The 26,280-nt window shown below is 45.1% G+C and overlaps 1 protein-coding gene across 1 annotated transcript in view; it reads left to right on the forward strand.

Annotated features, from left to right (window-relative positions):
• The first annotated feature begins 2,615 nt into the window (after nucleotides 1-2,615).
• The window catches only part of LOC138563371 (zinc finger protein 850-like), a 205,638-nt gene continuing 181,973 nt past the window's right edge, over nucleotides 2,616-26,280 (forward strand). Inside the window, exon 1 of the mRNA XM_069642850.1 lies at nucleotides 2,616-3,851. Coding sequence (XP_069498951.1) covers nucleotides 2,616-3,851 — 1,236 coding nt within the window. The remainder of the gene's footprint in view (nucleotides 3,852-26,280) is intronic.

A 26,280-nucleotide genomic window follows, 5' to 3' on the forward strand; every position in this document is an offset into this window, starting at 1 on the left:
AAGCAATGGGATACTGCAGGAGGGCGACCAGATCCTAGATATACTACTCACCGGTCCCCGAAGCAAGCAGACCCAGGCTTCTCCACGATAGTTTCAGCAGCTGGCAGGTTCAGAAGAGCAGGGAACGCTTTGTAGTCGTGTAGAGCAAAAAGACGTCCCAATCGACGAAACCGGCACAGTTTTGTTGCCGCACAGGACAACGGAGCGGCCGTGTGTATTCGAGCCAAATGAACCCTCCTCCCTTCAGACCTGGGAACGCCAAGCGTACGAAGCGTGGGAGAGGGACAAGGACTCGTAATACAACACAACCTGGCGGCGGTTGCAGAGCCAAACTCCTTGGTAAGCTGGTCAGTCAACTGGATGGCCCAGAGACGCTTCCGAAGGCTTAATTGGCAGGAGATGGTTGAAGATGCCGGGAATAGCTGTTCCTGCTATTCCAAAGGTCGAAGCACCAGTACAGGCCTTCTGGTTCGATCAAAGGAGGACAGGGGCTCTCCGGACGACAGCAGTGCAAAGGAGGATTCCTTCAGCGGGTCACCAGCGATTCCTCGGTCCAGCCTCGTAGTTGCAGGATACTTGGCTCCTGTATTCCTTCGTTCGTGAGAACTCAGGAGATCGACATGGTAGTGGTGTTTCCAGCCCCCTCTTATCCACGGTTCCCTTCGCGCCAAAACGGAGGGGAGCCAATGGGAGATCCGCTCATCAAAACACATACCATACGTGGACCAATCACGGACCACGGTGGTCCCAGGCATTCACACCACCCTAGACTCTCTGGCACCCAGGATGTGTATTGGGACCAGACATCCCAGCCCACACCCTGGAGGCACACAAACGACATGTAGAAGCCCGCGAAAGCAACCACGTTTCGCGGGAAAGTACATGCCCAAATAAGGAAGGCCCCGGGTCGCCGGACCTGGGGAAGGTGAAGGGAGCAAGACGGACAGTGGACAGGACAAAGGAGCCTCGCGGCCTGGCCATTTTGGGAGCCAGGCCACCATTTTGGGTTCAGTGCAAAAACGTGCTCAGAACGCCAAAAGGAGCTCAAAATAAACAAAACGATCGCTGCCACCATTCCAGTCCCTGAATGACTTGCACCGATCAAATACCATCCTAAAAGAGTATCTAGGGCCTGTAGCTTAGCTTACAGTGCCCTCTTGTGTCGTGTTGCACTAAAGCTGCGACACGATAAAAGAAACTACGGGAAACCACGTTCCCCGGTACTGACTGTCTTAAGGGCATGTCAGTTTCCCCGTAAGAAAGGAGCGAAAGCCCAGAGAAGTGCGGCAGAAGGCTGTACTTCTCTGGCAAAGTCAAGAACAAGGTTAAAAACAATAGCAAAAAGTTTAGGGGTTGCCACATGGAAGGAAAATTCCCTACAATTACGAAATCTTTCCTAACAGTAAGTGTGGGTGTACTCCCACTTTTACATCGCTGGCACAAAAATGTCCTTTTCCTACGTAACATACATGGCCTTCTTAGAAGCCAAATTAGTGGCGAAACTCATGTCAAGGATTATTGAGGATAAGAATTTTGAAAAACAAACTAAAAGAGGATGAGGATTATTAAAGACTAGACTAAAATGAAAGTAACAATTTTATTATGAATAGAAGATGTAAGAAGGACCAATTGTGGACTTAGAAATAAGCAGAATTGACGCATTTGAAAACCAGAGGATGACTGTGAACATTGAATTTGAAGTAAGCACTGCAATATTTGGAAATTGAAACCATTTAAGAAGCAGTGGAAGTGACAACTGAACAGCTGAAATCTACTGTTATTAAGCAAAAGGCAAAATTTACACTAGAATACCCACACTTATCAATGCCTAAATCACTATTTAGAAATAAGAGCAGTTTATTTCTGGTGGATTACTAAGCAGCAAAAGGCCAAACAGGAAGCTACTAATGTTATATGTATGTACTTGAAGAAATATATAACTGCTCCTTAATATTTTGCAACTACTGAGAACAGTCGGCCTGTTAGTGATGCCTGCGACTGTGAACATGCTGAAACTAATAATGTGTTTCTCCTTTTTCTTCAATAGGTGATTGATGTCCCAAAAACAAAACAAGATTGATTGTTAAATTGTCTGGAATAATGCAGTGCGACAATTCATTGCTACAATATGAAATTTCCTATCATCGTGGAAGCGGACAAGTTTGTGGTCCAAATTTGTTTTTAGATTATTCAGGAATTGAGATTGAGAAGCCTATAGATTACATGATGGGTTTCATCCATTCCGCACACGTGTAGTATCCAGCAACACCGAGCTAGAATACATATATAGCATTACAGAGCAATTATAACAACATTGCTTGGTGTGCAGGAAGACCAGACTTTTTCTTGTGCCCATTCCTGAGAGAACACAAGCGAGTGCTATTTTATATATGTTCTGAATGTGAGACTAGTTTACGAGATTTTGCAAAACACCTGTAAATGGTCGAACAGTATCCATGCACTGAATATTCTTTCAGCCAGAAGAAACATCTTTCTGTCGCTATAAAAGACCTACACATGGGAAAGCTCATCTGCACTGTGAATCTGGGAAAAAGTTAAGTAGACCAAGTCAACCCGACAAATTAAACTGGCGATAAACCTTACTAATGTACAGAATGTGTGACAAGAGGCCACCTAATGAATATATTCATTTCCCACGTGAGAACATCAGTGAAAAACCGTATCAGTGCACTGAATTTGGGAATAAAGATATGCTTATTTCCCCCCAGAGGACCCATTCAGGTGAGAAACCTCATGAGTGCACTGAATGTGGGAAATGGTTTTCTCAGAAGGGACAGCTTACTCGGCACCAGAGAACACATACAGGTGAGAAACCTCATGAGTGCACTGAATGTGGGAAAGGATTTACTGAGAATAGAGAGCTTACTATCCACCAGCGAACACATACAGGTGAGAAACCTCATGAGTGCGCAGAATGTGGGAAATGGTTTGCTCGGAAGTGGCATCTTACTCAGCACCAGAGAACGCATACAGGCGAGAAACCTCATGAGTGCACTGAATGTGGGAAAGCTTTCAGTCACAAGGGAGGTCTTATTTACCATCAGTTCTCACATACAGGTGAGAAATCTCATGAGTGTACTGAATGTGGGAAGAGCTTCTTTTTGAAGAGACCTCTTACTCTCCACCAGAGAACACATACAGGCGAGAAACCGTTTCAATGCACTGAATGTGGGAAAGCTTTCAGTCACAAGGGAGGTCTTATTTACCATCAGTTCTCGCATACAGGCGAGAAACCTCATGAGTGTACTGAATGTGGGAAGAGCTTCTTTCTGAAGGGACATCTTACGCTCCACCAGAGAACACATACAGGTGAGAAACCTTTTCAATGCACTGAATGTGGTGAAAGGTTCTGTCGGCAGAAAGGTCTTATCCACCATCAGTTCTCACATACAGGTGAGAAACCACATCAGTGTGCTGAATGCGGGAAGAGCTTTATTCGGAAGGGAAATCTTATTTCCCACCTGCGAATACACACAGGCGAGAAACCTCATAAATGTACTGAGTGTGGTAAGAGTTTCATTAATAAGGGACGTCTTATCTGTCACCAGAGAACACATACAGGCGAGAAACCTTATCAATGCACTGAATGTGCGAAAGCTTTCAGTCAAAAGGGAGGTCTTATTTCCCATCAGTTCTCACATAGAGGCGAGAAACCTCATGAGTGCACTGAATGCGGGGAAAGGTTCTGTCGAAAGGAAGGTCTCCTTTACCATCAGTTCTCACATACAGGCGAGAAACCTCATAAGTGCACTGAATGTGGAAAGAGTTTCATTCTGAACAGGGATCTTATTCGTCACCAAAGAACTCATACAGGTGAGAAACCGCATCAGTGAGATCAATAACCTAAATGGGAACCAGACAAAACATGCATGCAACGGTTTATTTCATGGTAATAAATGTGGGTAATACTTCACTACGCAGAATGTTCTTATCTGCCATGAGAGAGGCCATGCATGCAAGGGTCCATTTCAGGGTAGTGAATGTGGGAAATACTACACTACGCAGAATGCTCTTATCTACAATGAGAGAGGACATGCCTGCGAGGGTCCATTTCAGTGTAGTGAATGTGAGAAATACTAGGCAGGATGTTCTCATTTTCAATGAGAGGACATGCCTGCAAGGGTCATTTTCAGGTTAGTGAATGTGAGAAATACTACGCAGGATGTTCTCATCTTTCATGAAAGAGGACATGCCTGCTAGGGTCTGTTTCAGGGTAGTGGATGTGGGAAATACTTACTATGCAGGATGATCTTATGTGCCATGAGAGAGGACATGTCTGCGAGGGTCCATTTCAGGGTAGTGAATGTGGGGACTACGGTAGTATGCAGGATGATTTTATCTGCCATGTGAGAGGACATGCCTGCGATGTCTATTTCAGGGTAGTGAATGTGGGAAATACTTCACTATGCAGGATGTTCTTCTCTGCCATGAGAGAGGACATGCATGCAAGGGTCTAGTTCAGGATAGTGAATGTGGGAAATACTACGCAGGATGTTCTCACCTTCCATGAGAGAGGACATGCCTGCGAGGGTCCATTTCAGGGTAGTGGATGTGGGAAATACTATGCAGGATGTTCTCATCTTCCATGAGAGAGGACATGCATACAAGGGTCCATTTCAGGATAGTGAATGTGAGAAATACTAGGCAGGATGTTCTCATCTTCCATGAGAGGACATGCCTGCAAGGGTCCATTTCAGGGTAGTGAATGTTGGAACCACTACGCAGGATGTTCTTATCTTCCATGGGAGAGGACATGCATGTGAGGGTCCATTTCAGGGTAGTGAATGTGGGAACTACTTCACTATGCAAGATGTTCTTATCTGCCATTAGAGAGCACATACCTGCGAGGGTCCATTTCAGGGTAGTGAATGTGGGAAATACTTGCTACGCAGGATGTTCTTATCTGCCATGAGAGAGGACATGCATGTGGAGACATCTCTGTTACAATTGAAGCTTCAGAGTGGAGGGAACACTTCAATGATGCTGAGGGTAGCATGTCTGTTGATTAATACTGTGGATAACTTGTCACCACAGCTGTTCAGTTTCCTTTGGCACATAAATAGTGGCTGGTTATGATTAGTTGAATCATTTATTTCAAATGCATCCCTTCTGGAATATTCTGAAGGGAGACTGTACCCTCTGTGTTGAGATACCCATTCAATGGAACACTTTGCCTGAGACCCTAAGGAAACTATAGACCCTCAATGGATATCCTGGGGAACTGTTCTGCAAATTCATTACCAAGAGGCTGCTTAGCACTAAATAATCATTGTATACTCGGTGCTACAGAACATATACACATGAGAAACCGCATCAGTGAATGTGGCAATCTTTTAGTATTCTCTTGGAATTATCGGGTGCCCTTGATACCATTGCCCATTAGATCCTACTTAGTCTAAGGGACTCCACCTACTCCTTTATTACAATAATTCCAGGCTAATGGACCATAAGCATCCATGACACCTCATTTGATATCACAGTCTCTGCTTAAAATTTGTGGCATTACCAGGGTTCTGCCTGTTGTGGCTGGGGGGTTTAAACCCCTGCTCTTAACATTTTAAGCTTTGCCCCATGGCCAGACTAATCTACTCCTCCAGCTTCAGATTCTACTGGCACAACACTATTATCCTCTGAGGCTTAGTTTGGAGATCAGCAAAACCTTCATTAATGTTCAGAGCTGTCTGTCAACCATGAGCAGGTGAATATATTCTCACTGTCTAAAGCTCAACCCAGACAACACTGGTATATTAGTTGTTTGGGTTGCACTTGGAATTCTTCCCTGAACCCCTTCTGTGTTAGGTGCTCTAGCCAGCTACCTGGGTGTTAATATTGACTGTTGGCACTCACTTGTCCTCAGACACAGTAAATGGCAGTATATTGTAAGTTCTAAATCTCTTGTTTCAGAAGTAGCCAGGTGGAATAGCCTTTTTGATTTTTCACTCCATATATCTGGAATGCCCTTGGTCTAAGATTGCACGCCACCCAGATCATGTGACCATCAGATGCTTGCTGAAGGCCTCATCCCCCATTTTTGATAGCAGTTGCTTCATTTTTTCTTTATTGTCTATGTTTTAATGACTGCTTGCTATCCAAACCCATAAACCTCTGGGTGAACAAGTGCCATAGGAAATTATTTTTTATTTTATATAAAAGAAGGCAGCTGATAATACCTGCTTTTCTATAAACTTGCAAACAATGGGCACACATGTGCCAGCCGTCCTGCTTTCACCCACTCAGCTCTATGGATATGTTCAGCCCAGTGATGCCAGCCATGCAGTACCTCAGGAAGGTGTTATACAGGCAGAAGTGCCTGACCTGTAGAGAAACTGTAAAGTAACATGCAATGCACGCCCAGGTGCCAGCCGTCCTGCTTTCACTCACTCGACTCCATGGATGTGTTCATCCCAGTGATACCAGCCATGCAGTACCTCTGGAAGGTGTTATACAGGTATAACATTCTGACCCGTAGAGAAACTGTAAAGTAAAAATTCATATTTAACTTTACACTAATTTCAATGTGCAAAGAAGTGTGAACTACAAATAGAACTGGTTTAGCTGCAGTATGTTTCTATTTAAGTTTTAAAATGGGAATGACTTACATTTATACACAAAGTAGTTTTAATTTCAACTTCAAAACATAGGGAGTAACATTTTCCAAATTCAAATTATGTGGAACCCTCTTTAATACAATTGGAGAAAGATGTATTCTCACATGGCTGATTGGACTAAGCTTGGCTCAATACACGTGGAAAGGCAATGTTCATCAAGGGGGAAACCTGGAATCTCCAACATTACTCCGGAAGTCAGAATGTGCAAGACATGCGTGCCCCACATGGAATGCCCTTCTAGCCGAACACTGCCTGGAATCTCCAACATTACTCCTGAAGTCAGAATGTGCAAAACATGCATGCCCCACCTGGATGTCCTTCTAGCCGAACACTGCCTGGAATCTCCAACATTACTCCTGAAGTCAGAATGTGCAAAACATGCATGCCCCACCTGGATGTCCTTCTAGCCGAACACTGCCTGGAATCTCCAACATTACTCCAGAAGTCAGAATTTGCAAGACATGCACGCTCAATCTGGAATGCCCTTCTAGCCGAACACTGCCTGTAATCTCCACCATTACTCCGGAAGTCAGAATGTGCAAGACATGCACGCTCCACCTGGAATGCCCTTCTAGCCAAACACTGCCTGTAATCTCCACCATTACTCCGGAAGTCAGAATGTGCAAGACATGCACACTCCACCTGGAATGCCCTTCTAGCCGAACACTGCCTGTAATCTCCACCATTACTCCGGAAGTCAGAATGTGCAAGACATGCATGCCCCACCTGGATGTCCTTCTAGTGGAACACTGCCTGGAATCTCCAACATTACTCCGGAAGTCAGAATGTGCAAGACATGCATGCCCCTCCTGGAATGCTCTTCTAGCCGAACACTGCAGTGTTTCTCCTTTTGCAGAAAATTGCAGGGTCCTCACTAGTGTCCAAAACTATTGCCTGTCTTTATTGCAGCGCTTACGATATTGTCCCTCCATGTGCTGACCCGAGGCAAGAGGACTATTTCATAAAGGAAGATGTATGTCCACTTTCAAGGCACTACTTTTTAAGAAATTGGCTTGGTGTGAAGGGTGCATGGAGAGGATGTGAAGTTTTGCATTAAATGACATGGAAATCATTTTTAAAAGTGAGCTTTGTGTATAGAGTAGTAAGGGCAAATGACATAGAAATCTTCACTGGGCTGTGAGGCAATAAAACATGTGTACATTTGAAAATGAAGTGGCCCATTTTAGACATAATGGGCCTCATTACGGGTTGCCGCCGGACTAACAATGGTTCCGGCTTCTGATATCCCAGTACCACCGGGCCATTACAAGTCCTGGTGGGCCGGGGGTCAGGTGGCGAAATATGACTCTTTCCACTAAAGATGAGTTCGCCTCAGCAGCCTCCACCTACAAATCCGCCATCTTAAATGCTAAAAAAGAGATCTATAACATGAGAATACAAAATGCCAAATCTGGCACCAAAGAACTATTCTCTATACTAAGGGAACTCGAATCACCCCTGCCTCCTTCAGAGGACTGCATTAAAGACAAGGCCTGGTGCAATAATATCCAGCTGCCCCTCGCTAATAAAATTGCCCTCCTACAAACTAAGATAGAAGCAAAAAAAGCCAACCTTGCCTCCAAGCAGAACACCAGCAGTAAAATAAACCACACCACCCCTAATTGCCCTTCCTTCCACTTCTCACCAGTCACAGAAGAGGAAGTAATCAAGATAATCGCCAGTCTCTAACCATCCAACTGCAAAGGTGACATTTGTCCCGCCTCCGTCATCAAAGACGGGGCTAATGAGTTAGCACCTCTCATCATCTCCGTGATCAATGCTTCCTTCAAAAACTCAGTGGTCCCCAATAACCTTAAAGAAGCTTGGGTCCTACCCCTGCTCAAAAAACCCAACCTAGACCCCAACGTCCCCACAAATTACAGGCCCATCACCACAGTCCCATTTCTCCTCAAAATCTTAGACAGGGTTGCCTACCTCCAAATACAACAACATTTGGAAGACAACAACCTCCTAGGCCTGCAGCAATCCGGCTTTAGACCAAGGCACGGGACTGAAACTGCCCTCTTGGATCTAAAAATCCAAATGGATGATGCCAAAGATAAGGGCAAACTGGCTATCTTGCTCTTGTTGGATCTCTCTGCTGCCTTCGATCTGGTTGACCACCAGATCCTCACTCAACACCTCTCCTCGTCTGCTGCATTCTCTCAGAATGCCACTAAGTGGATCCGGTCATTTTTGTCTGACAGGTCGACTAGGGTCTTCGTCCCCACCGCGGCTGCGGACCCTATCCCAATCACATATGGAGTGCCCCAAGGCTCCTGCATTTCCCCCACACTTTACAATATCTTCACAAAGCTCCTATTTGACCGTCTTGACGATCTGGGTGTCAGCTACACTAATTATGCAGATGACACCCAGGTCCTCATCACTCTCACTGGCAGCTATGAAGAGGATGTCGCAAAGCTTAATGAAATCTACTTAGAAATCCAAGCCTGGATGGCCACACACAGTCTTTGCCTAAACGACGATAAGACAGAATTGCTTATCGTAGGCTCCCAGGCTCGCCTCAACAAACTGGACCAAAGGTATCAATCCTTTACCATTGATGGCAACATCATAAAAGTCTCCAAAGAGGTCAAAACACTAGGTGTGTACCTCAACTCCACCCTGTCACTAAAAAAACAAATAAACTCCACCATCTCAGCCACCACCTACACCAATAAACTGATCAATGCCTGTAGGCCTTTTCTCTCCACCTCTAGTTGCCTCACCCTATCTAGAGCGCTGATATTGTCTAAAATAGACTATTGCAACACACTCTACCTAGGCACTACCACAAAAAACTTGAACAGGCTCCAGATCCTGCAAAATAATGCACTAAAATGTGCCCTTAACCTCCCGCGCAAGGCTCACATATCCACGGCCAGCAAAGAAGTCCACTGGCTCCCGATCCGCGACAGAATCAAGCTAAGAACCCTGGTCATCACCCATAAGTGCCTGTTATGCACCGCCCCTCGCTACCTCTCAGACAAATTTGCTAGACATTGCTCCACTAGACCCACCAGAACCCCTTACCAGCACCAACTAAAGATCCCCAACTATAACCTTAAAACAGCAGAAGGTTCAAGCTTCCCAGTGCTCGCAGCACAATGCTGGAATACCCTCCCTCTTGCAATTAGATCGGAAGCCGCATTCTGGCCATTCAGAGCCATGGTGAAATCATGGTTACTACATAAACATTCAATCTCTCAATGACACGTTCTGCCAGCTGCCGTTCGCCACCATGTAGTAATGTTCACCCTGGCTTTATCCGATTCAGGACCACCCTGTAACCCGGTCCTCACTCTCCACTGTAACTATCTTGTTCCCTGTTCTCTGTATACTTTATTCTTGTATGTAACTACTCAGAGCCTGGACTAATGTATGCTCTGACTGGTGTATTAAGGTGTTTGTGTAACGATATGTAACTCTGCTGTGCACATGATTATGCGCCCAGCTACCTGAGGGTTCGGACGCGCTTTATAAATAAACAAACTAAACTAAACTATGTTAGTCCCCATCGGAAGCACTGGCACCGTTAGTAACGGTGCCGGTGCTTTGTGACAACTGTGCCTACCGAAGCCAATGCGCCTGGCAGGTCAGAACTGCTGCACGCAGCAGCAGGCGCAGTTGTCGTCTGCCGGTCCGGAAAGTGTGCTGGTACGTTGCTACCGGCACCCTTATTTCCTTACCGGCAGACATGTAATGAGGCCCAACGATGATATAGCTGTTCTCTCTAAATTCCAAGAAGGAATAGTGAACAAAAATGTTTACCAAATGAAATTGATCCTGGATAAGCTGACATGTCGAAATTAGACTCTACCGACCTAACGTCATAAACTGAATGAGAAGCTGATTATAAGAATATTGAGCTGTAGACAAAATGTCATTATGCATTAAAATTCAAAATAAATGGCTAGTACCTCCATTTGTATGTTAAATTGATTCCTTTTTTCTGGCTTCACTTTTGTGTAAACTGGTTCCTGGAGCAGAGGCCATCTTTTAAGCATCCTCGATCGCACCAACAGCTTCAATATTCACAAATACAACTTACCCAAATGTCCGGTTCTCCCCATTCCTCATAAATTCCTTTAATAAAGGGCACTAGGGCAGTAATCCATTTTTGGTCATTGTCCATTACCAACCATTTCCAAAATTCATTTGACATCACAAATGCATTCACCAAAACCAGGACATATTCTAATACAAAACCTCTGAAAAATGTATAAAGCAAATTCCTTGCATAGTTACACACTGTTATTGCATGTTTCCAAGATGCCTTGTATATTACAGAAGCGACACAATTCTCTTAACAAACCTTTTCCCGGGCTCCAAAATGACATTGTATGCAATTGATTGATTCTGATTCTCATAAATACAAACCGATACTTCTGATTCGGGAAACGTTTTAAATATTCCAGCAAAGTGTTTTATTTCCTTACTGTACCTATAGTATTCAAGGAAGTATGTTTCATTTTTTTGCAATGTTGAACCAGGTCAGACTAACGTACATTTTGCTTAAATCTGGGATTTTCATTCAGTTCTAAAACTATTTAGCACCCCAGAGGCTTCTCTTTGGAGAATATCTTTCAGGGAGACATAAAGGGACCCCTTTGGTGGGTCTAGTATTTTATTCTGCAGTGTCACTTGCCTAGTACATACGAGTGATAATGACTGCAGCCCCTATTCCAAGAGAATGACCCCCATTGGGGTACACTTGTTGAGGCTCAGTAAACCCTTCCAAAAGAGACCTTCCAAAATATTGATATCCTTATCATTTAGTGTATCTACGCTCGCTATCCCATAGAGTAAGGAGGGTACCCCTTTTTGTTTGCGTGTCTGGAAAACAAGGAAAAAGCCATGTGTTGAAGAATGGCTAGTACATGTGCAGCTCCTTTCGTGTTTTGAGAAGATCAAACTTGGCAAATTGCATAGAGATGAAACTTATAATGAACAATGGAGTCTTTTTAATGACTTTTATGTTTGATATTTGGCTGGAGTTTAGTTGTTTGTTTTATTTCCTTAAGAGTGTGTGAAGGGGAAGGGTTGAGAGGGGGGGGGTTAGTGCTGTGTTATGTTGTGTGTCTTGTGTTGGTATGTGTGTTATTGGTATCTTTGACAATATTGTATCAAAGTTTTGTTTAACATTTTAAAAATCCTGTGGATATTCTCCTTATTGTTTATGCAATCTGTTTTTGATTTTATTATAAGTTTCATGCTGATTGCCTATCCATTATTTTGTTGCATTGAAATGTTTGTTATCCTGAAATATAACTTTGTTGTTATTTAATTGTTCCTTAAAAGTTAAATAAAGAAAAAAAAAGAATAAATATTCCAGCAAAGTATTGTATTTCCTTACTGTACCTACGTATTCAAGGAAGTATATGTTTAATGTTCTTGCACTGTTTAACCAAATCGGACTAACATACACTTTGCTTAACTCTGGGATTTTCATTAATTTCTAAAACTATTTAGTACACTAGCGGCTTCTCTTTGGAGAATATCTTTCAGGGAGACATAAAGGGACCCCTTTGGTGGGTCTAGTATTTTATTCTGCAGTGTCACTTGCCTAGTACATACGAGTGATAATGACTGCAGCCCCAATTCCAAGTGAATGACCCCTATTGGGGTACACTTGGTGAAGCCCAGTAAACCCTTCCAAAAGAGACCTTCCAAAATATTGAGATCCTTATTATTTGGTGTATCTACTCTCTCTGTCCCACAGAGTAAGGAGGGTAACACTTTTTGTTTGCCTATAAAATTATACCAATGGAATCAGGGTGAATTTTCAAAACTTATACTTGACTTTTTTCACTTCAGCCAATAATGGGATAAGCTTTGTAAGAAGACATTTTGCAACCTCACTTTTATTGCCCTACGTATGTCATATAGTGTCAAGTCGCAAATGTAATATTGTCAATATGCCAATTATACCCCACACTTATCTTCCCCTTTTTAAGAGACAAGTTGGCTGTTTTGCCCATATTTCTGTAGTATCCAAAAGGATTGTTATTTGTGAAAACGGGGAAGCTGAAATGTGTGTGCCCGATTTTAAGGGGAATACTCTAATTTCCTCCACCCCTTCAACCAAATATAAATTAAATGGACAGGGGGCTAAAACACAGCCCTGCCTTAACCCACATTTAGTGTTGATTTTTTTTGTTATCAATTCCCTTCCATGTGCAATCATTTCTGCATTCCTGTGTCAGAATGAAGAAGAATTGTCGTTTTCAAGAGACCCTCTGGGATTCCCCACCTAAATAATTTATTCCACAGCAAACATCTATTGGTGTTATCAGAAGTAGCATGAATATCTATGAAAAGATGCATGAAGAGGAATCCCCTGCTGATAGACTGTTTTCGTAATAATTTCAGTAAAAATCAATTCAAATCTGTGCCCTTTCCTTTTTTTGAACCCTATTGGGTGCAGCGAGACTCAGCCTGAACTGAAAACCCATGACTTCATATGCTTTCAAACCAATGATGCAAAAATCTTGCTTGTGGAATCTAATAATGACATGGGTCTGTAATTCTTGGGTGAGTCTCTGTCCTATTTGTTCTTATAAATAAGAACCATATAGCTCTGATACCCTGAGTCAGTGAGTCTATTTTTTATATACCTTAATCTGTTTCAAAAGTGATTTCAGTAGTATAGACCAGAGGGAGGGGTTTCCCTTCGACATAAAATCGGTCAACCCATCCAGACCACTAGCTCTAGAATGCTTGCATAACCTCATACTCCTTTGAACCTCTTCAATAGAGACACAACTGTCCCAATTTGAAAGGTCCCCTAGTTTAAAAGTAGGTTTTGGACCTGGCATAAGTCCTAATTTCACCTTTTAAAAATGCGATCCTAACCCAGTTTTCAAAATCCATTTCAATCATGCACAGTCATCGTTTCTAGATTGGAACAACTCTAACGACTCTACCCCCCTCACAAATACATGCGAGGTGCAGGTAGAATCTATAAAAGATCTATGAATTCCCACTCTCCAAGTTGGGCAAGTGGAATGCCCCCCTTTACCTGGCCATTTAAGATAGGAATGCCCCAGTATTGCATCTGTCTGCCCCATCTAAGACCCCTGCCTCTGTATCTCTTCCCATAGCTTCTTTGGTTCCAAAATTCCTGTGGGCATTCACACTATGTAGGGTGGTTTCCCAAAACCCGAACAAATAAAAACAACTCAATTACATAACAATGCTCGGGGCACCAGATACAAGGAAAACAAAGCTTTATTACATGCAAAAAGACTCACATGTTTCCCGCAGAACCGACTGGCAGGGAGCTCCTCGAGATCAAAGTGTTTTACATCTGTTATGGAGAGAAAAGCTCTGAACATAATAAAGGTTACACCGTCGTCCCACCACGCTCATTGGCTATCACCTATATACAATGCTAATGTTCCCCTATATTCCATGGCCCTATTGTTCAGGCATTATCTAAACACATCCCCTTACACATGTGACTTGTTATAGCATGAGTAGCTCATGCTGTGATTGGTTATTGCATAACTTATTAAATAGGATATACATTCAATTCTCTATGTTGTCATGTGATAAGAACCTGCCCGATTCAGCAAGATCAAAGTGAGGATAATGAGGCCAACCCTGCTTGATCTGGATATAATGAACCTTCTCTTCATACCACACACTGTGGCACCCACAGATGGCCTCCTAGACCTTCGTATTAAAGTACTGGCATCACCCTTTAGCTCGTCCCGTCCCAATTCACGGCACCATCCTGGTGAACTCCCCGTCCATTTCTGTCTGAGAGCCCAGGTGCCTATGCAGGATGCGATTGGGGCACCATTCGTGCATCTGAATTTCTTATATTTATTTGTTCTCAGGGCAGCAGCCTGCAGTTCAAATGAGAGGGCCACACCACGGGGAGGGCAGCAGTGCTCCTAAATCCCTGTATGGCCATTGACCCAACAGAACCTTGTACCCCTCGTCGTCTTAATTACAATCTTCAAAGGGCACATCCCTACTCCTATCTTCCAAACTCACATTCCGTTCCCAGCTTGGCTAGGCCTTGCTCTGGGACTAATTGAAGTTATCTCACCCGGCTGCTACCTTTGTCCTTGGCTGCATAACTTCGCTCTGGGCTCCTCAGAGGGATGGGGGATTTGCTCTGGGACTAAATAAACACTTCTGGGCTTTTCCAGCTCGGTCCTGTTTTTCACGCTTGCAAAAACCCTTTGTTTACCATGACTTCAGCTTCCAACATGGTAGAACTCCTGCTCATTGGGCCTATAGTCCACCTTTTTACCTCATCACATTCTCTTCCCTTCAATGGATTTCAGCCCACCTATGTCCAATGTGTCACTATCGTCAGGCACTTATGCATCCTACTTCATGTTATCCTATTTTGGACCTCTGCATCTGCAACATATATACATTGTTGGCCTTTTGGTATAGCTATATTTATGCTCTAATATGTGTCAAATGGAACTACATCAAATGCATGTGCTTTCTACTGCTTGAATCTAAAGTAAGCATTGCTCCTCTCATTCTAACAGGTTTTTTGCACCCTAAGTCTGTTCACTTGCGCGGGACGTGGAACCTGCATCCTGGCCTCCTCCCCAACACTACCCCCTTTTATTTTTATTTTTTAGATTGATATTTTATTTCTATCGTGCTCGTACACAAGTGTTTCAGAGCGCAGCAAGGCAAGGGAGGGGAACAGGGGAGAACAAAACAGCGATCTTACTAGGCCCAGTGACATTGAGAACGCGCAAGTGCATGGAAGAGGGGGAGCGGAAAAGTGGAAAGTGCGAAGCAGAGGCGACCCAGATAAATAACCATAAATAAACAGTGGTAATGCAGCCAGCAATTTTCAAGTGCTAGGTTTAAGGCAGAAGACAGGGTAGGTCTGATAAGTGCAGGAAGAATGTATGGGTACATATACAGACCCCAGTGCAAGGGGTAGCCCGCAGGCAGTGCGGGAGGGTGGCAGGGTGAGTAGGTACCTGGGCCCAAAAGACAGAGGGTGGCCAGGTACACGGTGCCAAGAGAGAACAGAACAGCAGGGGAGGGGGAGAGCGAAGGCAGAAGAAAAGAGGAAGGTCTTGAGGTGCTTCCTGAACCGGAGATGGTTCTCCTCAAGTTATAGAGTGGCAGGGAAGATGTTCCAGAGGGAGGCCCCAGCCGAAGACAGAGCTTCTCCAGTAGCTCACCCTGCAGCTTTTATTCTCCTGCAATCATAAGTCTTGGGCACCCATACCTTACACACGTGGTGCAAGCTTTGTCTCATCTGTGCATATTCGTTGGGTGTGCAGTTCATAAAGCATCATTCCCTTTCCGGAAGATCCACACAGTGCTCCAAAGTAGTTGTCAAGATGCAATGGAGGATATGACAGTGTTCCCGGTGGAACCACAGGCCTTTCTATCCTTACCATTCTTGGTACCTGTAACGCTCACCTGACTCCCACGGAGGTGCTGGCCTGGTTTGGATTGCTGTGGCCTCTTCTAGGGTGATGCGCAGGACTCGGAAGATGGAATGGACCGGACCCCCAAATCTGGCTTGTCTGGCTCGTAGAAATATCCTTCTGTGTGTGAAAAGGGAGTATTAACAATCTGCGGGATAATGCGTAGGCCTCCCACTCCCCTTCTCACCCTCCACGAAACCCTTCTGCGATTCCCCGTGATGTCTCACCTTAGGGTCTGAAAGGACGAGCTCTCCATCCTGCTTCTGATGCAGGGGCGCGTTGTTATCCAGTTACTTCACTGGATCTCGGATTGGTGAGAGTTCAGGTTCGCTTGACTTTTCCGGTAAGGTATCGTAAGAATTCTGTTGCAAGTTCAAGCTTTAAATAACCATTGTCTGTTTTCTCTAGGGAATGGAACCGTCGAAGGAAAATTCTCATGAGTTTTTGATGAGTGGTTCCTCTAGTGTTCTGGCATTAATGCACTAATGCTTGTGTCTTTTTCCCCTTAGGGGACGGGGTTCGGAAATGCCGAAGATGCGGTGCCGACCCGAAGTAAGAAGAGATGTCCCAATAAATATCAGGTAAGTCTTTGATGAGCGTTCCGCTAATGTCCTTGCATTCGCTCACTAATGCTAATGTCTTTTTCCCCTTAGGGGCTGGGGTTCGGAAATGCTGAAGAAACGGCGCCGACCCGAAGTGAAGAGGGATTGACCCAACAGGTAAGTCTTATGGTGGAAATTAAGCCTTTCTTATTCTCTTCCCTAGCTCACCTTTGTTCTTGTCTTTTTCTCCTTTAGGCGCTGAAATGTGGCGGAAGATCCAGATGGTCGCTGATGAGCAAGAAGGCGCCTAGTAAAGGTGAGTGGAATGCTGCGCTGCAGCGAGCTATGCGATGTGCTTTTAAAAATGAATGTCTTCCCTTTAGGATCGTCGGCGAGATGACTCTGGAATGCGGATTAAGCAGGTAATGTCTCTTCTTTCTCCTGTTCTCCTCTCGTCTCCCTTTACAGGTGTTCCAGGATGCTGTCAGGCGTGGCTGGAGTCCGGATGCAGGAGCAGAAACGGTGAGCGTCCAGCTGCTAGGTGCAGAACAATGCGAAGCGTGAGTTGCTGCTTGGGCGTGGCTTAAATAGCCTTCAAAGTAGTTCCAGGTATGTATTCTTCCTCTAAGGTATGTAGTCTTCCTCCGGCCACACCTGTGTGGTAAAGTAGTCCCATAGGTAAAATAGTCCCATTTAGGCCTCTAGGTGGCCTGGATGTTGCAGCACGGTCTGCATCAGGTAAGTTCACACCAAGCACTTCTTAACACAGTCATCCTTTTTGAGCCTGGCGCCTATGGCGCCTGGACTGTTGTCCAACATGAGCTGAGTCCAAAGGGCCCCTACCTGGGGCCGCTGGGACTTCCCTCGGGAACATGATGTCTGCCTCTGGGGTTGCTGGGCCCGGTCTGGCTCCTTGGGGGTAGGCATCATGACAGTACCTCCTTCCTATCTCACTTCTCTGTGTGCATTCTTTGCGAGTGCAGGAGCCTTACTGGTTGTGATAGAGACCATCATTTTTGCCCCTTTAGGTATAGACTTGGATCAACCCTGCAAAATCATCTGGCACAAACAAAATATCACCAGAAGAAAAACAATGATGGGAATCAGCAGCTTTACAGCTATTTCTAACCACGTAAGGGCCCAGGAAAACATCAAATCGAACCAGTTGTCTACCTTTACACCTGCTTCTTTCTCCATCATGATGCATATGTTGTGGAGGGCCCCAACAGCATGCGACAAGGATCCATGTCCAAGCCATTTGGAGGGGTGTATGTGCAACAGGACAGTCCAATGTTCGTGTACACTGCCCCGTCCATAGCCATTAGCAAATCCAGAACATATCTGTTCTGGATAGTCATAAGACGCATTGCTCGTAATTCAGTCTTGCTGGAATTTAACCCGTCCTCTGTCTGGTTCACTATCTGAATCATCTCTCACCTGGTTATTTGCAGCCATCTTGCATTGGATGCAGTCTGGATGCCAGGTACAAGAAAGGGAGGTAAAACATGTTTTTGTGAAAAGTTGATATTGATCTGGCACCGCTTTGAGCCTGTCAGAGGAATCTTGGGATAGGAAGTTGCATCTTCTGTGGCAGAAAACTACTAGCAAATGACAGGACCACTTAAGAAGTGGGAGTTTGGTAGTTACTGAGGGTGACAGGTTGACCACAGACAGGTGAGCATTGGGCACAATCAAAATGGCTATGAGCGGGGTCACGAGTTAGCATAGGACTCTCCATGATGGTGGCTATACGCGTATTGCCCACAGAACCAATATAAGTCTATCGAGGCAGCAGTGCCCCAAGTAAAATCTCAGATTAAAACAGTCTTGGTTCAATGCAAGTAAGTTTTCCCCTAGGGATATAGTGCCATTTATTCTGAAACAAAACTAGAACTGGGTCTGTAACTAAACCGTACCTGGTTTTTCATTTGTTTTAATCCAGGGGATTTTTGAAACATGCATTGCCCAAATGTTTGACAACCCTTGCCACTATGTCTTCCAGGAACCCCAGTAAACTCCCTGCTGTACAGCTGACTACCCATGGCAATCCTATCTGGTTGGTGTACAGTGCACCTTCCATCATCAGCAGCGGCCTTATTTGACATTGAGCCTGTTCTTTATTTTCGGCACACTTACTTTCATCGCTGCTGATTATGGTCGCCTGGACAGTGTCCTTGAAACAAGCACTTTTCTCTTCACAAGGCTAGGTATACTAGACTTTGGGCAATAAAGGATGACATTTCTTGTGGAATAAAGAACTTGGGTGCCCCAGAGGCATGGGGTATCAGAGTAAACAAGGCAGCTCTCATTTGACTTTGCTTTCCCCACCTCACGCCGGTGAATGTACCAAATATTTTCCAACACTGGTGGTGCATGTCCGCTACAGTTTCTAAAATGACCCCCTTTTATGTATCATGTGCTAGGTCTGCTTCAGTTTCCCTCCTACTCTCTATCACTCCCTTATGTGTTCACTATCTTCATTGATGTATGTGTACACCCCCTTTATATACACAAAATATATTACATGTCCTACATAAGGAGATAAAAACACACAATAACAAACCACACAAAATATACTACACTACATTTGCATCTTGACACCTGTGGGAAAAGAGAAAACAATATGTCCTTATGGCCTAGTGCCTGCCAGATGCTTTATTCCAGTGTATCCAACGCACAGTCTTTATTCACTCTACTCTAAGGAATCAGGGGGAGACGAAGCAGAATCGTCGTTATTGGGTGCTTTGTGAACATCAGACAAGTGCACCCAGTAGTTCAGCTCCTTCACCTGCACCGCAAATGCCATAAAATATACTACAGTAATCAGGCCTTGATATTCTCTTTCGTACAAAATCCTCACAAAGGATCTAACATAGATCTTATCTCCTGGGGAAAGTTGCAGAGTCGGCAGAGAAGGTGGTTCGATTGTGGGCATGGTAGCTGTCCCTTCTCTTCTAGAAGAAAGCTGTTTAAAGATTCGGGAAATGCATTTTGTCAACCTATTCAAATATTCTTGAAATCCCCCTCCAAAATGTCTGATGCTCTATGAGTGTCTAATTAAGTGTGTGCAGTATGTGCAACCATCTCCCCCTCGCGCTTTTGTGCGGGGAGAGGTGTTGGTCCCTGCTCGGCTGATTCCTCAAGCTAAACAAAGCCAACGGAAGGCAGTGGAGCCAACTCTTCCCCAAAGTATGTCACAATTTAAGTCGTTTCTACTTTTAGAGTCAGTTTAGGTGCTCAGCTATGCCTTTGGCTTGAGGATGGTATATCAAGCATAACATATGCTTGATCCCTAGGAAGGATCCAATTTCCTTAACTAACTTGTTGAAAAAATGGGGCCTGTTATCTGATTTCAAAACCTCACACACACCCATCGAGGAAATATCTCACACACTAAGAATTTAGCTGCTGACTTAGCATCTGGTTGTGTGCATGGTCCAGCCTCAACCAACAGAAAAAGGACACACAACAATGAGATAATGATAATTACTGCACCTGTTAACAAAATCCACACAGTCGTGTGAAGCTTCTTGTTAGGGAGAATTCTCAAAAATGTGCTAATACCCTCCACCCTAGAGACCCCCAGCAACTTTGCAGGATATTGAGGACTTGATTTTTTTTAACCTGGAGAGAGTGTGACCCTTTTGCCCACTCATGTATTTTTGTGTGAATGTTACCTCTGTTTTTCTTTTGGTTATGGATTCTGACAAACTCCATAGGCATCATCTTTTACATTTGTGTCACACAGCACCTTTAGAGCAGTGAGACAGGTAAGTCTTTTAGATTTCCCAAGGTTTAAACACGTTCTCTGGGATAAACTGTTTCCCAGAGCAGTAAAGTGAAATTGACTTTACTTGGCATTGTACTTGCTAGACCCAGCCCACCCTATCTTACAATAGAGTGCTGGAGGGGCTACTTATTATCCCCTGTGTCTAAATGCTCATGTAACATTTTTATGTTACCCTTTCCTCTCCTTACCGGTGCCCAGTATCCTCTACCGCCCGACTCGGAATGACCCTCTATGTAAGGTAGGTCTGGTCGTGGGTGTCGAAAGACTGGTGCTGTAGTGAATGCTAGTTTCTACTTCTGGAAGGCTTCTTCAGCTTTTGTTGACCGATGGAACTTTTGATTTTTCTTTAATAAGGAGGTAATTGGATGTACAATTTGTGAAAACCCAGGTATAAACCGACGGTAAAAGTTGGCAAATCCAAGTATGCTTTGAACTCCTTTCGTGGAGGTTGGTGAGGGCCATTGGAGGATTGTAACCACCTTTCGTGTGTCCATATGTACGCCTTGTGGTGTGAGCATGAAACCGAGAAACGCGACCTCGGTTACATGGAAAAACATTTTTTCCAACTTGGCATATAATTGGGGTTATCGAAGCTTCTCTAAGACTGCCCGGATATGGCCTACATGTTCTTCCATGGAATTTGAGTAGAAAAGAATGTCGTCAATCTAAACAAGAGCGCAAACGTCCAATAGTTCACGGAGTACATCATTCATAAAAATTGAAATGCTGCAGGGGCATTACATAGCCCGAAGGGCATGACCTGGTATTCAAAGAGGCCGTACTTCGTGTGGAAGGCAGTTTTCCACTCGTCTCCTTCTTTTACTCTTACAAGATGGTACACTCCTCTTAAATCCAGTTTGTGTATATTTGAGCATGTTTCACTTGATCTAGGAGCTCTGGTATAAGTGGTAAGTTCTTAAGTATCCCTTCTTTTTAGGCACGAATAATAAGGGCGAGGAGACAGATGATTTGGACGGGCAAATGAAACCGTTCGCCAGGAACTGATCCAGATAAGTTCTAAAATGCCGGTTTTCCTGTTCTCTTAGAGCGTAAATTCGGCTGCAAGGGACCGGGCTCCGGGTATAAGATCTATTTGACAATCGTAGGATCTGTGCGGGGGCAGAACGTTGGCTTGCTCTTTTTTCAAGACATCCTGGTAATCTTGGTATTCAAGCGGTAAGGAGCTGATGAGGCCCAACACGATTCCTTTCTTTGGTTTCAGATTGGTGTTATCTTTCTTGTAACATGTCTTGGCACAATCATGAGGAAATGTCAGAACTCGTTTCCGCCAGTCGATCCTAGGATTGTGGGTCTCCAGCCAGGGCATTCCCAATATCATCTGGAACTGGGAAGCACCGATGAAATCAGAAGTAATGTCCTCTTGATGCCCGTCCTGACACAGAAGCTTTACTTTCTCAGTGTATTGTGTCACTGGGCCGGATGATAGCCGAGAACCATCAACGGCAGTGACATTTTCCGATTTCTGCTTCTGTCGGAGAACAAGGCCTATCCGGAGAGCCAAATCTTGGTCAATGTAGTTACCCACAGCTCCAGAATCAATATATGCCTCCAAGGCATGAATTTTGATGGTTGCTTGTAATTCACCAAAAGCACTTGAAGGACTAGATGTGAGGTCTGCACGGATTCCTTTTTCATGCTCGACAAGCAGACCCCTACACTTGCCGGGCACTGGCGTTTCTCGAGTTCTGTTCTTCTTCATCAGTTTTGTTTGTTGCCACATCCGTTTTCTTGGGTGGTTTTACCGGGCAGTCACAGAGCAAGTGACCTGCTTGTCCATAATATAAGCAAAGCTGTTGTTATCTTCTTTTTTCGCTTTCTGCTTTGGTAATGGGACTTCGAAATCCACCAATTTGCATTGGCTCAGACTGTTCATGTGGTTTAATCTGATTCTCACGAGGTCGTACGTAAACTGACCGTCCCTCTGATCTAGCTCAATCCATTTTCCGATTCTGCAACCTATGATCGAGTTGCACCGTCAGGTCTATGTAGTCCGTACACCCCTCAGGGTGATTCACCACTTGCGCCAGCACATCCTTAAGTTCTCCACGTAACCCTCTGTAAAAGAGTGTAGTCCTCTTCTCCTCTGGCCAGTTGGTCTGGGCTACAAGATGATTGAAGGTTGTTATATAGGTTAATAGATCTTGAATCCGTTGTCTGAGTGACAACAACTCGTTATCCAGAGCTTGTACTTGAGTATGACGGGCAAACAATGTCTCCATCTCATGTTGGAAATTCCCAAAGTTCCTGAGTAAAGGGTCATCTTGGTTTACCAAAGTTATAGACCAGTCCACCGCACTACCTCCTAAATACGAAAGTACAAACGCCACTTTGGCTTGGTCATTAGGAAAGGCTCCTGGTCTGCACAAGAAATGAAGGCGACATTGGTTCATAAATATAGCAAACTTGTTTGGGTCACCGATGAAGCGTTTCGGGAGGGGCTAGAGGCACTGCTCCAGGAAGAACCACCGGAACCGGTGCTGATTAGTGTGGTGTGGAAGAATGAGAAGAATGGGTTACTCCAGGAAGTGGAACCTGTCCTGCTTGTTCTTGTAGCATTTGTCTTGCCAATTTGTCAGTTGTTTCTCGGGTTACAATAAGATCTCTCCGTAATGCATTGGTTTTCTGTCTTGAAGCATGTACTTCAGCCCGTAATTCCCCTAGTAAGAGAGCTAACTGATCTGTTTCTGAAGATTCCAGCACGTCCAGGCAGAGAGTTTTTGAGGCTTCGCATTCTGTTACGCTCACCTGGTCTCTGCGAAGGCGTTGGGGCACGGTTGCAGCCCTCCCTGGATTTGAATAACCCCCCCCTTCAGGCCTCTCCCTCAGTAGAAAAGCTGTCAGTGGTGGTACTTGGTGATGCTGCTCCTGCGTGGAGATAAGAGTGTATGAGTGTGCCAATCTGTGATTGTTGTACCTCTCAAACACTTCTCCCCAAAGTACGGTTTCTGTGAGCATACGCTGGCCCATAAAGCTTATCTGTGAATTATGGAAGGTAAGCCCTCCATCCTGCTACTTCTGGCAGGGGCGCGTTGAATGGGATCTAGTTCCATCACTGATCCCTGATAAGGATTAGTCCAGTCTAGCTGCGACTATGCTTCTCCTTATGATTGGTAAGTGTCTCTTGAGCTCTTGTGATTCTGTTTGTTCTGTTTAATGTCTTTATATGTTGCTCCTTATGCCCACGATAATCTCTCTCTTCTGTTTTCTTCCCTTAAATGGAAATGCGGCCTCAATGCAGCTGTGAGACTCTAGACGCGGCCGGATGGAAGATGGATGCTACCGCAACGTTCGATAGCAGGTAAGTGATGGTTTAAGGAAAAGCGCAAAGTATGGCGAAGGGCAACCTTAAACTGATTGTTTTTTCGATGTCTAACCTTGTCTTCTGTTGGAGCGTGTTGTGCTGCGGTGCCAAGATGAAGATTTCGGCGTACTGGAAAGTGTAAAGATAAATGCTCGGTACGCCGGAGAGATGTACAGGTAAGAACAGCTTCCCCCAGTTGGTAAGTATGCTGGCAGGAAGCAGGATGTCCAGGAAGCAGGGTCTTCAAAGGTAAGCAGGTCTGACCTCAGGCGACGGTGAGCGTTACGCTGCTGGTAAGTGCAGAATAACGCGTAGCGTCTGTCTTGATTATCAGGGCAGCTTATATAGCTGTGAATCCATTAGCAGCCACACCCAAGAATACACTTGGGGCTGCTTAATGGATGGAATATTCAAGGTTAAGGCATCTGAAGTGCTTAATGGATGGAATGTTCAAGGTTAATTCATCTGAAGTGCTTAATGGATGGAATGTTGAAGGTTAATGCATCTGAAGTGCTATGTCCATAATAAAAGCTTTTTGTGTGTTATATGGATGTTCTTATTTACTTTTGTTCATGAGCCTGGCGCAAAAGGCGCCAGGACAGTGTCCACCCAGGTCTCCTGTGCATGCGACCCCTGCATGCCTGTGCCCCTGACTTCATGGGCCTCATTAGGACCCTGGCGCTAAGTGTTTAACGGCGCCGTAAAAGGCTGCGGCGCTGTTTAACACTTGTCCCCTTACTACGAGGTCCCTTTGCGGGGCCCGACCTGAACGGCTGGTCTAGACCAGCCGTTAAAGTAGGGACCCGCAAAGGGACCTTGGTGCTAAGTACGGTACCGCAATTAGCGGTATCGTACTTAGCGCCTTCCCCATTCCCATAGAGCCCTATGGGGTGGAAATAGGAATGGGGAAGGGCCATGGTTCAATGGGGAATTACTGCCCCGCCAACCTTGGAATGGGGTGGTAATTCCCCATTGAACCATGGCGGACCCGTTACACCACTGGCACCAACCATGGTGCTAATAGCGCCATGGTTTAGCGCCAGTGTTGTAATGAGGGCCCATGACCATGACAGCCCCTGATGGGGGCATTACTTCTATGACTGGAGCTCGTGTTTTAGGCGTTCAGGGGTCTCAAGTTGTGGTAATGGCATGCAAAGAGTCAGTTGGCGAATGGGCAGGAGTTGAAGGAGTTGTTGAGGGTGGGTGATGTTGATGTTGCATGTGTTCAGGATACGTGGTTGAGATAGCGTACTAATTTCCACTTTCCGGGGTATGTGTTGTTTAGGAAGGATAGAGTGGTGGGTCGTGGGGGAGGGGTCTGTATTTTAGTGAAGACTAGTATTCAATGTTCTGTCCTTGAGTTTGGTGGGGAGTTGGAAATGATTGGTGTGAGGTTGTTTGTGGGTGATAGTGTGTTGGTTTTTTGAATTTTTGTAATCAGTGTAGGCCTCTTGATGCGGGGGCATTGCAGCGTACCTTGGTGCAGAGTGGCAGATATATTTTTTGTGGTGACTTTAATTGTCACAATACACTGTGGAATAGTCCTGTGACAGATGTCAATGGGACTAGTCTCGAGGTGCTGGCTGATGATTGCGGACTTGTTTTATTTAACTCACCAGGGCATACTAGGACTGATGTTCATACGGGTATGGGTCTTGCCTGGATTTGACCTGGGTATCGGCTTCTTTGTTCTCTAAGTGTTTGTGGAAATTGAGGACGGATGGGGAGATGGGGAGTGATCATGGGTCTATATCTGTGGAAGTAGATGTCAGGGTGTTGAAGTCGACGAGTCCTGCCCCGAGGGGTTGTAACTTCCCTAATTTGGATTGGGTGAAGTTTGAGGCGGGGTGTAGCAGGTTGCTGGGTGTGATGGGGTGGGTGGTGTCCTGTGGATGAGTTGGATTTGGCTTTGGTAGGCATCTTTCAGAGTGTTGTGGCGGATCTGCCCCCGGCTTAAGAATGTAAGAGGGAGAGGGAGGCTATTCCACAGAAAGGAGCCCGCCGAGGAAAGTGTTTGACCACCAGCTCTCTGTTTAGCAAACAGTTTCACACGCAGGGAGTTGGTGCCAGAGGAACGCAGTGGTCTAGAAGGGAAGTATTTGGTCAGGAAGCTTTGAAAATAGAGTGGTCCCCGGCCCCAGATAGCCTTGTGGATGATACAGAGGGATTTGAATGTAATCCGTGCTGAGACCGGGAGCCAGTGAAGGCTTTGTAGGGCAGGAGAGATGCGGTCCCTGGACTTGAGGCCAAATAAGTCTCAAGACCTTTCTCTTTACCTCTTCCTTCTCCTCCTCTCTTCCCTGCTTATGATACTGTAGCGTGACTGATGTGCAGGGCCCTTATGTATCCTCAGGGCCCTGACCCCCCCCACACATCTCTCATCCCAGCCGCTGTCTCTTTTACTGCACTTACTTAGGCTCCCACGTTAGGTTGCACTTACGTTCTTTTCTTCTTAAGCACTTCACCCTGAGCACTATTCCATGAGCACCACAGCTCCTATCCCTTACCCATCCCTTCCCTATGCACTTGCACGTTCTGAACACTCACAAGGCATAACCGGTTTGTCTCT

This window comes from Ambystoma mexicanum, chromosome 1q (genome assembly GCF_040938575.1).
Source record: "Ambystoma mexicanum isolate Mex_15411 chromosome 1q, UKY_AmexF1_1, whole genome shotgun sequence".
Taxonomy (NCBI): Eukaryota; Metazoa; Chordata; class Amphibia; order Caudata; family Ambystomatidae; genus Ambystoma; species Ambystoma mexicanum.